The 14,018-nt window shown below is 39.7% G+C and overlaps 1 protein-coding gene across 3 annotated transcripts; it reads right to left on the minus strand.

Annotated features, from left to right (window-relative positions):
- Window positions 1-355: 355 nt before the first annotated feature.
- Window positions 356-12,025, minus strand: nmd3 (NMD3 ribosome export adaptor). Of its 3 annotated transcripts, XR_003833271.1 has the most exons (17): window positions 11,887-12,025; window positions 11,465-11,539; window positions 9,993-10,127; window positions 9,746-9,842; window positions 9,459-9,539; window positions 8,920-9,048; window positions 7,666-7,756; window positions 6,882-6,960; window positions 6,338-6,434; window positions 5,678-5,795; window positions 4,299-4,444; window positions 3,847-3,959; window positions 3,662-3,734; window positions 3,377-3,483; window positions 2,692-2,762; window positions 2,308-2,492; window positions 356-449 (listed from the first exon to the last, which is right to left on the minus strand). XR_003833271.1 is itself a non-coding variant. In XM_029446334.1 (16 exons), exons 2-16 carry the CDS (start codon window positions 11,506-11,508, stop codon window positions 2,359-2,361), a joined length of 1,515 nt encoding a protein of 504 aa, XP_029302194.1. In that variant the 5' UTR covers window positions 11,509-11,539; window positions 11,887-12,025; the 3' UTR covers window positions 1,950-2,358. The 3 variants fall into 3 exon arrangements, 2 of the variants coding, with proteins under 2 accessions (XP_029302194.1, XP_029302195.1); XM_029446334.1 differs by lacking the exon at window positions 356-449 and having other exon boundaries at window positions 1,950-2,492; XM_029446335.1 differs by lacking the exons at window positions 356-449; window positions 11,887-12,025 and adding an exon at window positions 11,661-11,821 and having other exon boundaries at window positions 1,950-2,492.
- Between the last annotated feature and the right edge of the window lie 1,993 nt (window positions 12,026-14,018).

The raw sequence follows: 14,018 nt of genomic DNA on the forward strand, positions 1-14,018 counted from the left end.
GTAAGCGGAGAAGTTGTCCCTTTTGTTTGGCGTCAATCAGACATACAGTTAGGAAATCTTATCTCCTATCTGCTAAAGGTTTGCTGACCTAAACAATTCTTGCACTTGACACTATGCATGATTGATGTGTAAACACAGGCAGTGCTGCTGCGGTTAACGCACGGATGCTGTCAGCGTCGCAATGAAGAAGACTGGTTTAAAATGCCAGACACATTGCATGAATTAAAAATTCGACTCGCAAGCATTTAACAACTCTTTGTAGTATAATTATCGAATGTCTTTACATAAACTATCCTGAGCTACTCCGCTACATGTACTTTGGAAATGATTATTCAAATCAGACAATCAGCATCCTCGGACGTTAATAGGTGTTTAATCAGGTGTTGTTGGGAATCAAAGCTCCAATAACAAGCCACTGGTTTTCTTTTCCTGCGACAGACAGAGTGGGTCTGTAATAGTAGAAAATAGTGGATTAGAGGCAAAGCATTTGGGTTCATTTTGTGCACATGCAATATGGTGAGAAAATAAGGTCCACACACACACACACACACTTCATTTTCCCAAGTAGATCTGATTACCATTAACAACCAGCTCAGGTTTGTGAAATCAAGACCGGGCTGCCTTCTCCCTCTTCAGTTCAGAATGTGAGACATGTCACACAGACCAGTAGCCAGAACTCTGATTCATACGTTCCTTTAGTGTCTTTGATTACATACAGCCTCGTATCAATAGGCCTGCACAGCCATGCAACACACCTGGTGTCAAAAACACCTCTTAAATTAAATTATGGCTTGGATTTTATGCTGAAGAGAAGGCTATGTGTGCAACTTTCATGTTTTTGCATTACCAAAACCATCAGGGATCATCCAAAAGGTTTGCTATAAAATGTATATTAAGTCTACGGGTCTCACACGCGGTAGCCCCTGCACCTTTTGTTCCCAGAGTTGCTCACAAATGTCTTTGACAATGTACATGTAGTCTGAGATTTTGATCTATTATAAGCAGCTATATACAAATACCTTGTTATAGTCAAGATATACAGAAAATAAATAGTTAATGTTTTCACTTACTTTTCATAACTTTAAGACATTTTGTTTATAAAATATTTTAAATTTTTCCCATTTCTAACCCTTATATTGTGCTTTCCATTGTTTGTTTTAATATTTTCATGAGCATGAAATATCAAAGGCTACGATTACATACCGATCTGCCCGCCAATCAAAAGTTTTTAGCCATTTAAACTATCATGAACCAACTTACTCGTTTAAAAAGCGTCATTTGGCAGCTTTATTGTGAAGTCATTTGTCTTTTGAAGGAAATGTAGGGCTGCTTAAAGTCCAAATGCAAATGTGTCATTTTGCAAATGTACAGTGTACTCTTCTGTTGAAGTTTGGATGTGCGTCTGTGTGTACCTATGATGTATGAATAGTGACATTTTGGAGTAGGGATCCGGTTTCACTTGAGCTCTATGGCTTCAATCAGTTGCACATCTCTCCAGATAATTTGAGAACATCATTGTTACTCAAAGCAGCTTTGATTCCAATTTATATTCTCTAGCGTCAGCCAATATCAGAGCAAAGACAGACAGCACTCTCTCTGGCTGAAAAGGTAGTGCAGCTGGGTGAATGTTTGAATAATGCCCATGGTAGCCAAATGACACCTATTAACAGGCTCGTCCTGGCTTAAGTGGCTATTTGAATGCATTACTTCTCTTTTGTTAGTGTCCAAAAAGCTCCCTCTGGTGGATATGTACAGCAGAGAACTTGATCCATACTGATTATGTGCAGGTGTTGAGAATGTAGTGTGTAGGTGAGAAAATAGAGTATGCATTGATTGTACTGCTGATGCACACTATTCTCCCTCAGAAGCTGCTGCTCACAGCTTTGACATTAACATACAATTGTGGATGGTGGTAAACCAAATATAAGGAATAAATCGTAGAAACAATGTTTTTACTTGGCTTTCCAAAGTTGCAGGTTTATTGCCATCTGACATGACACGGGAACCATGTCCATTAAATCCCCAAGCAGAAAATAGCTATGAAAACTGAGCATTAGGACAAATATTTATTTAGATATAGTTTACTAGAAGCACTCCCATATCACTTCAAAATATTACATGACAAAAGGGAGAAAAGAGTACTGTAGAAACATATTTGTTACTAGGTGGCACCTTTATAACCCACCGTTTATGGGTTTTAACTGTGGATTATTTTTCACGATACATTTTTTGTGAATGGTTCAATCAGTCCTCAATTTTGCTGTCATTTCAGCTGTGTGTAATTATATCACTGCATCATCAGCGGACCTGTATTTGACAGAGCAGCTGTCAGTGTCGCACAGGAAAGATGGCGACTGGCTACTCCGTCATCATCTCGGCACCCTCTTCTCCTGTTGCATCCGTCAGGGTGAGCTCCTCCAGCATTTCCGCCAGGGAGACACGTGGTGCTCCTTCATCATCAGTGTCGCTCTCCACTGGGTTCTTTGATGCATCTGCACATTCAAAAAATCAACATCTATTCATTAACTATCCAATACATCATATAGAATAGGCTTGTGTGACATTAGATCTATTGGCAGCGTTGACAGCAAATGAGCCGCATCTTAACTTTTGAAGCTGCAACAATGGAAACAACAGGAGGTCTGAAGTGTCTCGACATATTAGTGCGGTCTGTAGCGACCAGCTGCTCACCTCTGTAGATGTTAACGTTCTTCCTCAGAGCCTCGTCCTCCTCCAGGTCCTCCAGGAAGTCCTGGTATTGTCTGAAGACAGAAAAAGCAAGTTAAAAAGGAAAATCCCTGTGGTACGACATTACAGAGAAAAAAATATTTACAGGCTACTTGGAATTCTTGGCACATGTTCAATCTATTCACAGACTAACCAAAACAATGTCTTTAGTCCTTACCCCTTATTTTCTGTGTGTGGGACGTTTGTGTCAAAACTTTAAGCATTTTCTCATAGCCTCAAAATACACTAGAGGATAAAACATTTGTTTATTTGTGTAGGTATTCTCTCAGGACTCTTAATGTATGCTAGTCATTTTCTGTAAGGGTATTATATGTAAATTGACTCGAGTCGATCTAACAGACAGTTCTGCTGCTTTAATACTCACAAGAGCACCAAATACACATGACTCCAAGTCTGAAAATAGTCACAAATAAATGCACTACTTACTCCTGTTATAGTAACGTTTGCTAAACACTACAGTGCCCAACTGTTTCAGTAAATGTAGCCTTTATAATGTAGACTACCACTAGCCTATGACTAGTTAAACATCAGAGATGCACTCCAGACAGGCTGTGATTCAAGGACACATTCCTAAAGCTTTCATTAATTCACTTCAAGAGAAGTCAGAGACTCAGCATTACTCTCTTACCTCTCATCGTCTGTGTCCTGGTCTTCACGGTCCCTCTGCATCTCCTGCAGTTTCCAGTTCCTGCGCTTCACCCTCCTGCTGCGGTCGTAGCTCTTCTTGATCAGAACCTTGAGAGGGTCCACATTCAGGTTGTACAAATTAAAACCCCACAACCGATTGTCTACGTACTTATGTTTATGGGATTAAATCTACAGTCAGTATTTTGTATTTGTGTTGCCACTAGAGGTCAGTGTTAATCAAGTCGATAACAGCCACTTAAAGGCATCATTAGAGGAGGAGTCTTACCACATCAGGAACGCGTTGAGGGTTCATCTTATTCAGGTATTCATCATTGACGTTGGAATTGGCGAAGTCATATCTGTAGTGTGAGAAGTAAATGTGCCGTTAAGTGTAAAGTTCTCAGCCTACGTTCAGTCTTTACTGCCAACCCGACCCAACATCTGAACTTCTGGTCCATCCCTCATACTCACCCCAGCACCATGTCTCCGATGTTAAGCAGGTGGCCCAGGAATGTACGGCAGTGATACTGCTGACTGGTGTCCATCTCTGATGTTTTCTGGACCCACACCTCAGCCAGGACGTGCTGTGACACACACACAAATACACACAGGGGGAATACAAATTTAGTTTTAAGCCGTTACAACAAATATCTTGCTCTTTTTCCTAATTTGTTTAGAAAGTTGCATCGATACTGATGCGGCATTCAGACGGAGGAAAGAGGGGCGAACACTCCTTATAAAACTCAACCCCTGCCTGCACCGTCCAAACAAAAACTTGTTTTGGCTTGAATCCCGCATACAGACGCAGGGATAATGTAATGCTTCGCTATTGATTTTGAAAAAGAAAAGCAATGTCGTCGTCCCCCCCCCCCCCCCCCATAATGCAATCTGTTCTGCAATCACACACACAAACACACCCTCACCTTATTGGACCTCACGCCGGCTCCAGCACCCAGCTTCTGGTTTCTGATGATGTCAGTGTCCATGACGATGAACTCCTCCAGTTGCCGTGGGCTACAGAGACTGTAGAAGGGGTAACGCCAGTATGTGCTCCCGTCCACCTCAGCAACTAGTGAGAGATTGTCCATTTTAAATATTTATTACTGACTTATAACAGACAAATTAAAAAGCACCGTCTCCTTTTCACTTGACGGTTCAAAGAACTTGGAAAACCGAGATAAATAAAATGCAATTCACCCGCCATTACCTCACAGACAGCTTCTCGAGGAGTCGCTCTTCATACATTTGACTGTTTTTCAAACTTCAGCGTATTCTAAGTTCCTTTATCTAAAAGCCACACGGGTCCTAAAGTAACGCGAGTCACATGTAGCCGTCAATGGGTTTTTCTATCTGCACATATTTTAAACACTCCAGACAAAATGAAGTGTTTCTGTCTATTCTGCAAGTAAACTGAAGCAGACAAAGAGCAAAACAAATATTTTGAATACTCAACTTAATTGCCTACTGCAGCCCAAATCTGCCGAGCAGAGCGCTGCCTCAAGGCTGGTTCAGCTATTCAGCCTGCTCACAAACTTTCTGCAACAGAAATAGCCTGCTCTTTGAAGAGTAATTAAAAACGCGTGTGCCGCTGACAAAATGTCAGAATTCTGTTGAGGAGCTCCTCAGCCTCTCTCATAATGATCGCCGCCGTCTGTCTCTCCGTTTGTGTCTTTCATTGATTATTAATCCCTCAAATAAGCAGACTTGGCCGCCAGCATGTATAAAATCTGTTTGTTTTTTTAGATTGTGTCTCGTGTCGTGACTGGAAGCAGAGGGAAGCTGTTGAGCTGTGATGAACATGTCGTGTGGGGTCAGATTAGCACCGAGGGGTTTCACTTAAGTTATGACTCAGTTATATCACCATGGTAACAAGTAGGAAATCATGTTTCTTGTTAACCACTCAAAGACACAAAAGAATAATTATGTAAAACTCGTGGCAATGATTTCCAAAGTGTTAATCTTAAAATACAACAGGACTGCAATACTACAGGACCGTAATGAAGTGTAGAGGGGAAACTATTAGTCGACTTGATCTACTGCGACGGTGAACTCAATCTATTGAGTTGTGGACTGTTGGTTGGACAAAACAAGACAGTCAAGACATCCTCTTGGGCATGTTTCTGACTAACTCAAACAATCTAGAATATTATTTCCTAATTTATCGGTAATGTTAGTTGCAACAACATAAAATGTTTTTGAGCTGCATTTAAACACGAAGATACATTTTAACCACGATGTGTTGCATGTTTTAATTCAATTGCTCTGTTTGACTCAGCGGTACTGTCACAGTAGAAATACTCACTCTGCAGGGTGTTGGGGTCGATGAGGTGGATGGTGCTGGTGACCCGGACACACACACACACTTGACCCATGTTCCCCAGGCTCTGCGCTAGCCGTGGTGAAAGGCATACTACGTTGTCCTGGAAACCAGACAAAACCAGACAACCTGGGGTCAAACTGAGGTCGAAGGGAGAGTAAAAAAACGCTTTGGACGTGGCTCTAGAAAAAGTATCTCTAAGACTTGGAATCTAGTCCAAGTATAACAATCAAAATATGCTGTTGATGGCAAAACAAGCAAAGTACCATTCAGATTTCTATTTTCTTCTATTGAAACTATCCTGTATCACGCCGCGGTCGTTCAAACATGTTATGGATACACACCTAAATCTATGTATCGCTAATATAAACACAAAACTAAAGCTACATGTCAAATGAGATTAAGTAACTATTGAAAGTGAGGAATTACACACCTGCCAAGAATATATCCCTACCTTAGTTTTAATGTAAAGTTAGTTTCATTTATCATCACCTGACGCTGTTGAAAACAAATATAACGTGAAAGATTCTTGGCCAGCCTCAGGTTTCGAGACAGCTTTCTAACACAACGCTTTTTACTAAACTAACAAAGCTGACGTGTAAAGAAATACGACAGCTGAGCGTGTGTGTGCGTGTGTGTGTATACCTTGCAGATAGGTACGATCTCCATGGAGTAGGTGCTCTTATAGTTGTACGTGTTTGAGTGGATATCATGAGAGATGAGACGTTGGGATGTCTTTGACCTTAAAAAAGAAAAACAGAAAGTGTTTTTTTGATCATTCTTATTATCAGACGTCTCTCAGAGACACAGCGGCGTTCACATTGTTCTAGTTGGACAAATCATAACAAAAAGGGTCTGAAAGTAATCAGATGTTTCATACACATGGAAAAGTCTGACTTATCTGAAGCGTTGAAGGTCATGACAACGTTTATGTGATTCAAGCAGAGACAGAATCACAGATAAAATAATGTCACTGTGTAAATTCGTTTTTTTATTAGGATATTTATTCACTTCAACCCACATGTTGATACACGCCTACTAGCAAATTATTATTTTTGTGACCTTGCCACATTTGCTCATAAAAGTCTGGATTGTTGGATAAAGACTAAAAGCAGGCAGTCATAATCCGTTTGAATCCTTGACTCGTAAGGACGATGTTTTCATAAGCACAGACTGAGGCTTTGCTCACCTGCAGGGCACGGTGCATTGGAGGAAGTCGACCATCTTCTGAGCATGCTGCTTGGAGCCAAAGTAGAAATCAATCCCATCTGAGTGTGGAGAAAAAATAGCATCAAACACCTCCACCACCAAATTCATAACAGACGCGCTTCACAGGTCATCCCCGTTGCAGAACACATATGCATGCAAACACACACGAGAGCTGATAAGATGGAGAGAAAAAAAATATGGCAGCCACATGTTGCAGCATTCATAAAGCCTTTTAAGATCTGCCGAGATATGGAGACGATTTGAATTACAACACCAGCCAAAACTCCAATTCACAGACCCGTCCAAGAGCACAGAGAGCTGCTGCTGCGCTGTCACTCAACGCACAGCACGTGCACCTGTGTGTGTATGATGAAGCAGTTAGCAGCTCTAAATAGGGTATGAATCAAGCACGCATTGCAGGAATCTGGTATGCTATGCCTGCTCTGATTACAGCACACTGATTAGATGCACAACGCATGCCCTCCTCTGAGGCCCACACTAGGACAGCTGTATGGACCGATTGGCGCCACTGATATGCATGCATGGCTTGCTGTCTGGTACGAGGTAATTAACCCTCGACACATCATTATGTTCTGCTTAGTTCTAATCCACATTTCGTTACGCTGGTGACGAATGAGACAAGATTCCTACTTTTCAGTGTCCTTCCATTAGAGGCCCTGATGAATGTAGCATGCCCCGTCCTTTAAAGACACGTGTACTATCGAACAGTTCAAACAAGTAATATGATCATGTCATTGACCTACCATTGATTTCTTTGATGTTGAGGGTATTCTGGTGGAGTTTGTGCTTGAGGATCAGCTGCTCTAGATAGTAGAATGTCTTCCTGTGAATGGTCTGTAAGTAAATACAATATTCAGCATCGTCATTATCACACAGAGATTCGTACAGATTCTTCCATACCCCAATTATTCAAGTATTTATTGGTATGAACCGTGGCATCTGCCACAACCTGTCTCCACTTTTGACCTTTCATAAAAACATTCAAGTTAAGACCGTCAGCCCCCCCAGGCCATATTAATTGTTCTACTTCTACTGATAAGTACAGTTTGGAATACCAATCAACAAGTTGGGACAAGTAGACCGGTCATGGTTTATTTGTATGCTGTCAATTCACACTTCCTGTAGATGTGTTTTGCAGTCATGTGGCATGCACTATAACCACTTGGCAACCAAGGCACTCCTGAGGCTGAAGGTTTTAACATACAATTTGAGGGAATAATCATTTCACAATGTCTCTGGTCTCTGTAGCACTGCAGCTAAGCTTTGCTTACCTCCAAACAATCAGTTATAAAAAGAAAATGTGCAACCCTAGGATTTACTGTTGTGTTTCCTGCAAAATACCTCTCGGGCTCAAAGATTGTTTCTCGGGCTCAAAGTTGGTTTCACATAAAAACCCAGAGACACAGCTCCAGCTTTCAACATGCAATTGCCAAATTAACACAAAATAGCAGGACTGTAAAGCGAAAGACTAAACCGGGAACACTTGATGAGAGGAACAAAAAAAGAAAAGAATGAAATACAGAATCACAATTAAGGCTTGCCGAAGCAAACGTGCAACTGGCCAACATTTTTGTGAATATGCGTGTATACAGCCTTTGTAGCCCTTCAGTATCAATTTACTTGCATGCATGTTTCCAGCCCAGAGAATGGGCCGCTATTCAAGCCATTTTGCAAACTCGACAAACAGATCTTCAGAATATACTCTTTGACAAAATAAAAGTATTTTTAATTTCATTTATTGGTTTATTTGAGACCGGGACAATAAATGTAGTGCATCAGATATAGCACAATGCTAGTTTTTAATCTGTTGTCCTCAGGGCATGTATAATGTTTCAACTGATCATTAAATACCTCCTGAAACTAAGCATATAGCATGCACAGTGTATTCAAAAACATGTTTAAAATGTGAGTAGCGTTCAGGTACAATAAAACAGCAGATAACCAAAATGAGGGACATTTCTATTTAAAGGATATGTCATCGGACCACAGACTCCTACCTTCTGCCTGACTTGAACTACGGCCTTCCAGAAGTCCTTGGCTTCCACACGATGGCAGTCGTCACACATCTGGTACTGGATGACAAACTCAACCACAAACACCTGCTGTAGGATAGCCCCATTCATCACCTAAAGAGGCAAAGACAGCAACAAGTTACACCACATGCTATAACTGCATGACAAACACTCTCTGTCATTCACTGCTGGACAAAACAAGACGTTTCCATGTTCTCATCCATTTAGACATATCTGACCAGTGGGATCAGGAGACAGTCTTATACAGACCCTCCAACAGCACAAACAAAAGAGTTGGCCCTGAAGAGCACAGGACTCAGGTTCTCACTAAAGGGCAATGAGATGAGATGACAGCCACTGGCAAAAACTCACGTCTCTCAAACGCACATAACTCAGTCAAAAACAGACGACTCCATTTTAAGAGTTTCTCAGTGTAACCCAGATAACCTTTGGATGAGAAACATGTCACCTCTCGGGTCAGTTTTAATCCGTTTAAATGTCAGTCTCCCACACGGGTTTCTTACCTCTTTCTGGATGGTCACTTTCATCTTAATCCTTTTGGAGTGTGGCTCTGTCCACAGGAAGCCAGCATCAATAAGACGCACCTGTGAGGTGAGAAAAGTTGTTGAATCCTTGAAGTCGATTGAATACTCACAAATACTGTAGTGAACATGATCATGAAAAGCCAGGTACATGTGGTGGACACAATGTTATGATAATGTAATCCATGACAAAAGTACTATGACCGTGTAAGCTAAATGTAATATAATTATTAAACAAGTGAGTGAAGTTTAGAAGGAAGCACACTTACTTTGGTCATAGAGCTCTTAATTTTTTTCAGGCAAAGAGCCAGCAGCTCCCTGGACTCCAGGGCACACTGCATCCAGGTGGTTGGAGGCTGCAAATACCTGCATGAAAGAGGAAGAGGAGCATTCAAGCCTCAACTTTCCCACCAACAAACTATCATATCAGAGAAACAATGATATTATCTGTTTATCACATTATGTTGGATTTTTGCGGGTAAAGAATTAAAATAAATTAAAAAGCATGTAACAAACCTTTCACACTGCTTGCAGAAGTTCACAGTGACTTGCTTGGGGATCCCCTCTGAGATGTCTACCTGAGTACGAAGGCAGGCTACACACATGTTGGCTGGGTTGGGAGGAATAGGGACACCACAGGTACAGCACAGGCTGAGGAGGGGAGAGGCAACATTAGTAAAAACTCAGTGAAATAAATAAATGACATGGCATTTTACAACTCTGGGTCAATTAAAAGTTGTTTTTGGAGTTTTAGACTATTCAATAAAAGACAACAGGTACTATAAATTACATATTATAGTTTATTTATTGTGTCATCTTTGCAGCAGTCTTTGGTTACTGGTCACTTTAACATGCTAAGCAAGTAAACAGTCAGACAGTTACATTTTACATGAGATCATGAATCAGCAATAAACTTTTAGATTTCTGTGGTTTTGTCAGAATTGTGCTGTAGAGCCGTTGAAATCACAAATTGTTTCGAACTCTCCTCCTAGTTCCTGTGTTACAATGTAAGTAGGAAGCTTTGACATTTGAGACTTTAAGTACACAAAGGGAAAATTGTCCAAATACACATGACCCGTTATCTCCCAGATTAGGGACATGTTAGTCAGTGTAGCGGTGCTTTAGATGGGAACTGGCTCAAACTCACATTTTCTTTATTAAGTAAAGTAAAGGTTGCGCTCAGCAACTTTGTGAACAGAGCTGTAGACAAAACTACAACTAGAAACTTGGGTGATTGGGTTGATGCTTGGTGCTCAAACACCAAAGATGTTTCATTGATGTCAAATTTGTATTGTTAAAGATGCTGGCCATTGCTGCTTCCACATTCCTCCCGATGTAGCTGAAATAGCCAGTTAGGCATGAAACGGCATGAACAATTAATCTTACGATTAACCTGACCAAAAAGAATTGCTATTCCTGATATTATCCCGATACTCATCAAAATATGCTTAAAGCTCTTAAAATGGCACTAAGACATACTGGAATCACGTCACCTTACATTTTTTATAGCCTTACATGTAGGACACTTTTTTTTAGTGAAAAACAAACATTCATAAATTCTGTTTTTATTACATAATAATTCCTGTTTTATTTAGATCAAGCGGTACCATGATTGCAAGCTAGACAGCTTTTCAAGTCACTCATGTGAAGATATTCATGTTTATCCCGATAATGTAAATTTACCAAGTAGTTTTTTTTAATCGCAATCGTGATAAAAAACCTACATCGTCCCCTACCTTGCACCCATGTCTAATGTCAGTCTTTGTGACCACAACAGACGAAGCAGTGTCTGCTTTAATACATCTGTCAATAAGGTGTGACAAACTTTTCTCATTGTGAACATTTTAAAAAATAGCAAACACAGGTAACACAAATAGCTTTAATAATGGCTGCTTTCCATTTAGGTGTGCCATTGTGTGTTCTGGCTTACTGGCAAACTTAAAGGAAATAGACCATACGTGTTAATAGTTACAGATGTCTTCACTTACATATTTCCCTGGCTGCTTGTGGCAGGAGCTTGTATGTACTCCATTCTTGTCAACTTCAGTGTATCTGTGTGATCTCTGAGGACAGAAATATGACACATGTAACGTCAGAGTAACAGTATCAAATCCAACATTAGCTGGTAGCGAGCACTGTGTAACAACTACTAACATTATTTCTACGAACAAGGACATGATATACCACTATTGTGTTGTTGTTCACACTCATCACTGAAGAGATGCACTGCATGCTCTGTAGTTCAGCTAGCTGATGCTCTACGTTCAGTATCAGACAGTTAGCATTAGAGGCTAATTAGCTCGTTTTTAAGAGTGTTTATAAAAGATATTTGTGAAGAAACAAGCACAAAATGTCAACCAGACGTATTAGATAAGTACAACTGCTGCAAACGAGTGATGACAAAACGTACTAAAGTTATTTAGATGGTAAATCCACAACACAGCGTGAAGTGAAGTCCTCCACGTTTTCCACACCGAGGACCGAGAGAGGCTCCGTGACGTCACGCAGTCCTCAAGGACCCCGGGACTGTCCTTTGTTTGCCTGAATACATTTCCTTTAAAAAATACATTCAACGCTTGCATTAACTATTCCACAGTATCCAACAACAGTATAAAATACAACTGTTAAAAATCCGAAACCAGAATAAACCAGAATTGACCCATGGCTGGCTTTCATCCTACTTAAAATAAAATAAAAAGAACAGAAAACAAAAACAAAGATCATTAAAGAAACGAAAATAAGAGAAAGACATTTTTAGTATGTCCCATTTAGATCTAAAAGCCTGCCCTGCTGCAACATAATATGGATAAGTCATACAAAATCTATTAGGCTACATACTGTATATGACTATATAAGACTATGGTGTATAGTCCAGGCTAGCAAACTGAATACATTAAAACAATTATTTGTCAATAAAATTATATCCTAAATTAGATAATATACTGTATTTGAACAGCAAAGAAAATAGGGTTTGTGATTCCATACATGTATGTAGCTCAGTTTTAATCAAACACACTGCCTGGACCTATTTGCATATCATTTTAGCAACAATATTATAGTGAGATGAGTCTAGCATTTATGTGTTTTTGCTTTACGTTTTGTTTGAGTTAAGTTAGTTACTATCTACAGCGTTTGATCATTTATGACCCCTAACAATTCAGATTACAGATCTGTTACCTAATATTCCAAAATAAAACCTGAATTGCATTTGTTTCCTCTCAAACCATGGCCAGATTACCTTTCTTGGGGGGCCTAGGGCAAAAATTAGCTGCTGGCCCCTTCATTCCCCACACTCTCTGTGCAACATATACAGTACTCCTATGCTGGGGGTATATCATATGAGACCAGGTTTGCTATGTGTTTTTTTAATTATATACAAATTACTTTGGAATATGCATTATGTAAATTCAAAACCAGTTGAAATAATGCAGATTTTAAGACTTTTAAGGACCCTCCTCTAAACAGGGTCTCATGGTCAGGTAAGTAAAGCTCCTCCGAAAGGCCCTTGTTATGGCAATTTCCTTTACCAACCAAGGGTTTGTGGGACTCCTGCGTGTCTGGTGTCCCAGAGCAGTTCCACAGTTGGTAATTCAGTGCTTAGTGGGATTGTTTATCTGATAATGTCAATTATTATAATGAAATTGCCACAATGAGGCCCCTGTGTTTTAGAATGAATCAATCCACGGTCTCTATGCGCACCTGTGGTATGGCAGCTCTTTGGATGTCTTCACGTGCTATCGGAAATATCTAAACTCAAAACAAGCGGTCGTTAATTATCATGTCCTCAATGCACAATGACAGAGAACAGAATACTGAGTGCTACATTACCAAGATGTGACTATTAATGGACAATATGCATGAAAATTTAGTCAAAAATGGATGGTTTAAAGTATTATGGTCTTTTTTATTGGCATTATATTTACATATTTCTTCAATTTCGTGCAAGCAAAGAAACAAAAACATGTGTTTTTTAGTTCTCTTTTAGTTTATTGAGATCATTTGGATCAGTTTTTTACGATTAAATAAACCACAATTTGTAAAGATGCTGGAACTCTTTTTTCACTGCTTCAAGTCTTATTTATTGTAACAATCAGTGCTGGTAGGCCTCTATATTATTTTACAAATGTTGGTGAAATCGCTTTTGATTATAGGATCTTATTATGTTATCATTCAACAATTGTATTCTATCTCTTTATCTTCTTTTCTTTTTTAATCTAAATGTATTCTATTTGGCTTTTTATTGTGTTGTTAAATGTTCTAATGCATTTATTATTCTTATGCCAACTTAAAGCACTTTATATTGCCTCTGTTTTTGAAAGGTGCTCGGCAAATAAAGTTGTCTTGTCTTACTAATGTCTATACTCAAATCAATTATTCTGTGAAAGCTACAATTAAAAGTTTTTGTTGGACATATTTGAATTTGGTCTCATTTTATGTGGCGCAATGGGACCTATCAAGAATATCTGCATTAATATCATCATGATATCAACCATATATCACCCAGCCTTATTTATGGGGACTTTACAGTACATTTTTGAGATA

Source organism: Cottoperca gobio, chromosome 13, assembly GCF_900634415.1.
Source record: "Cottoperca gobio chromosome 13, fCotGob3.1, whole genome shotgun sequence".
Lineage (NCBI taxonomy): Eukaryota > Metazoa > Chordata > Actinopteri > Perciformes > Bovichtidae > Cottoperca > Cottoperca gobio.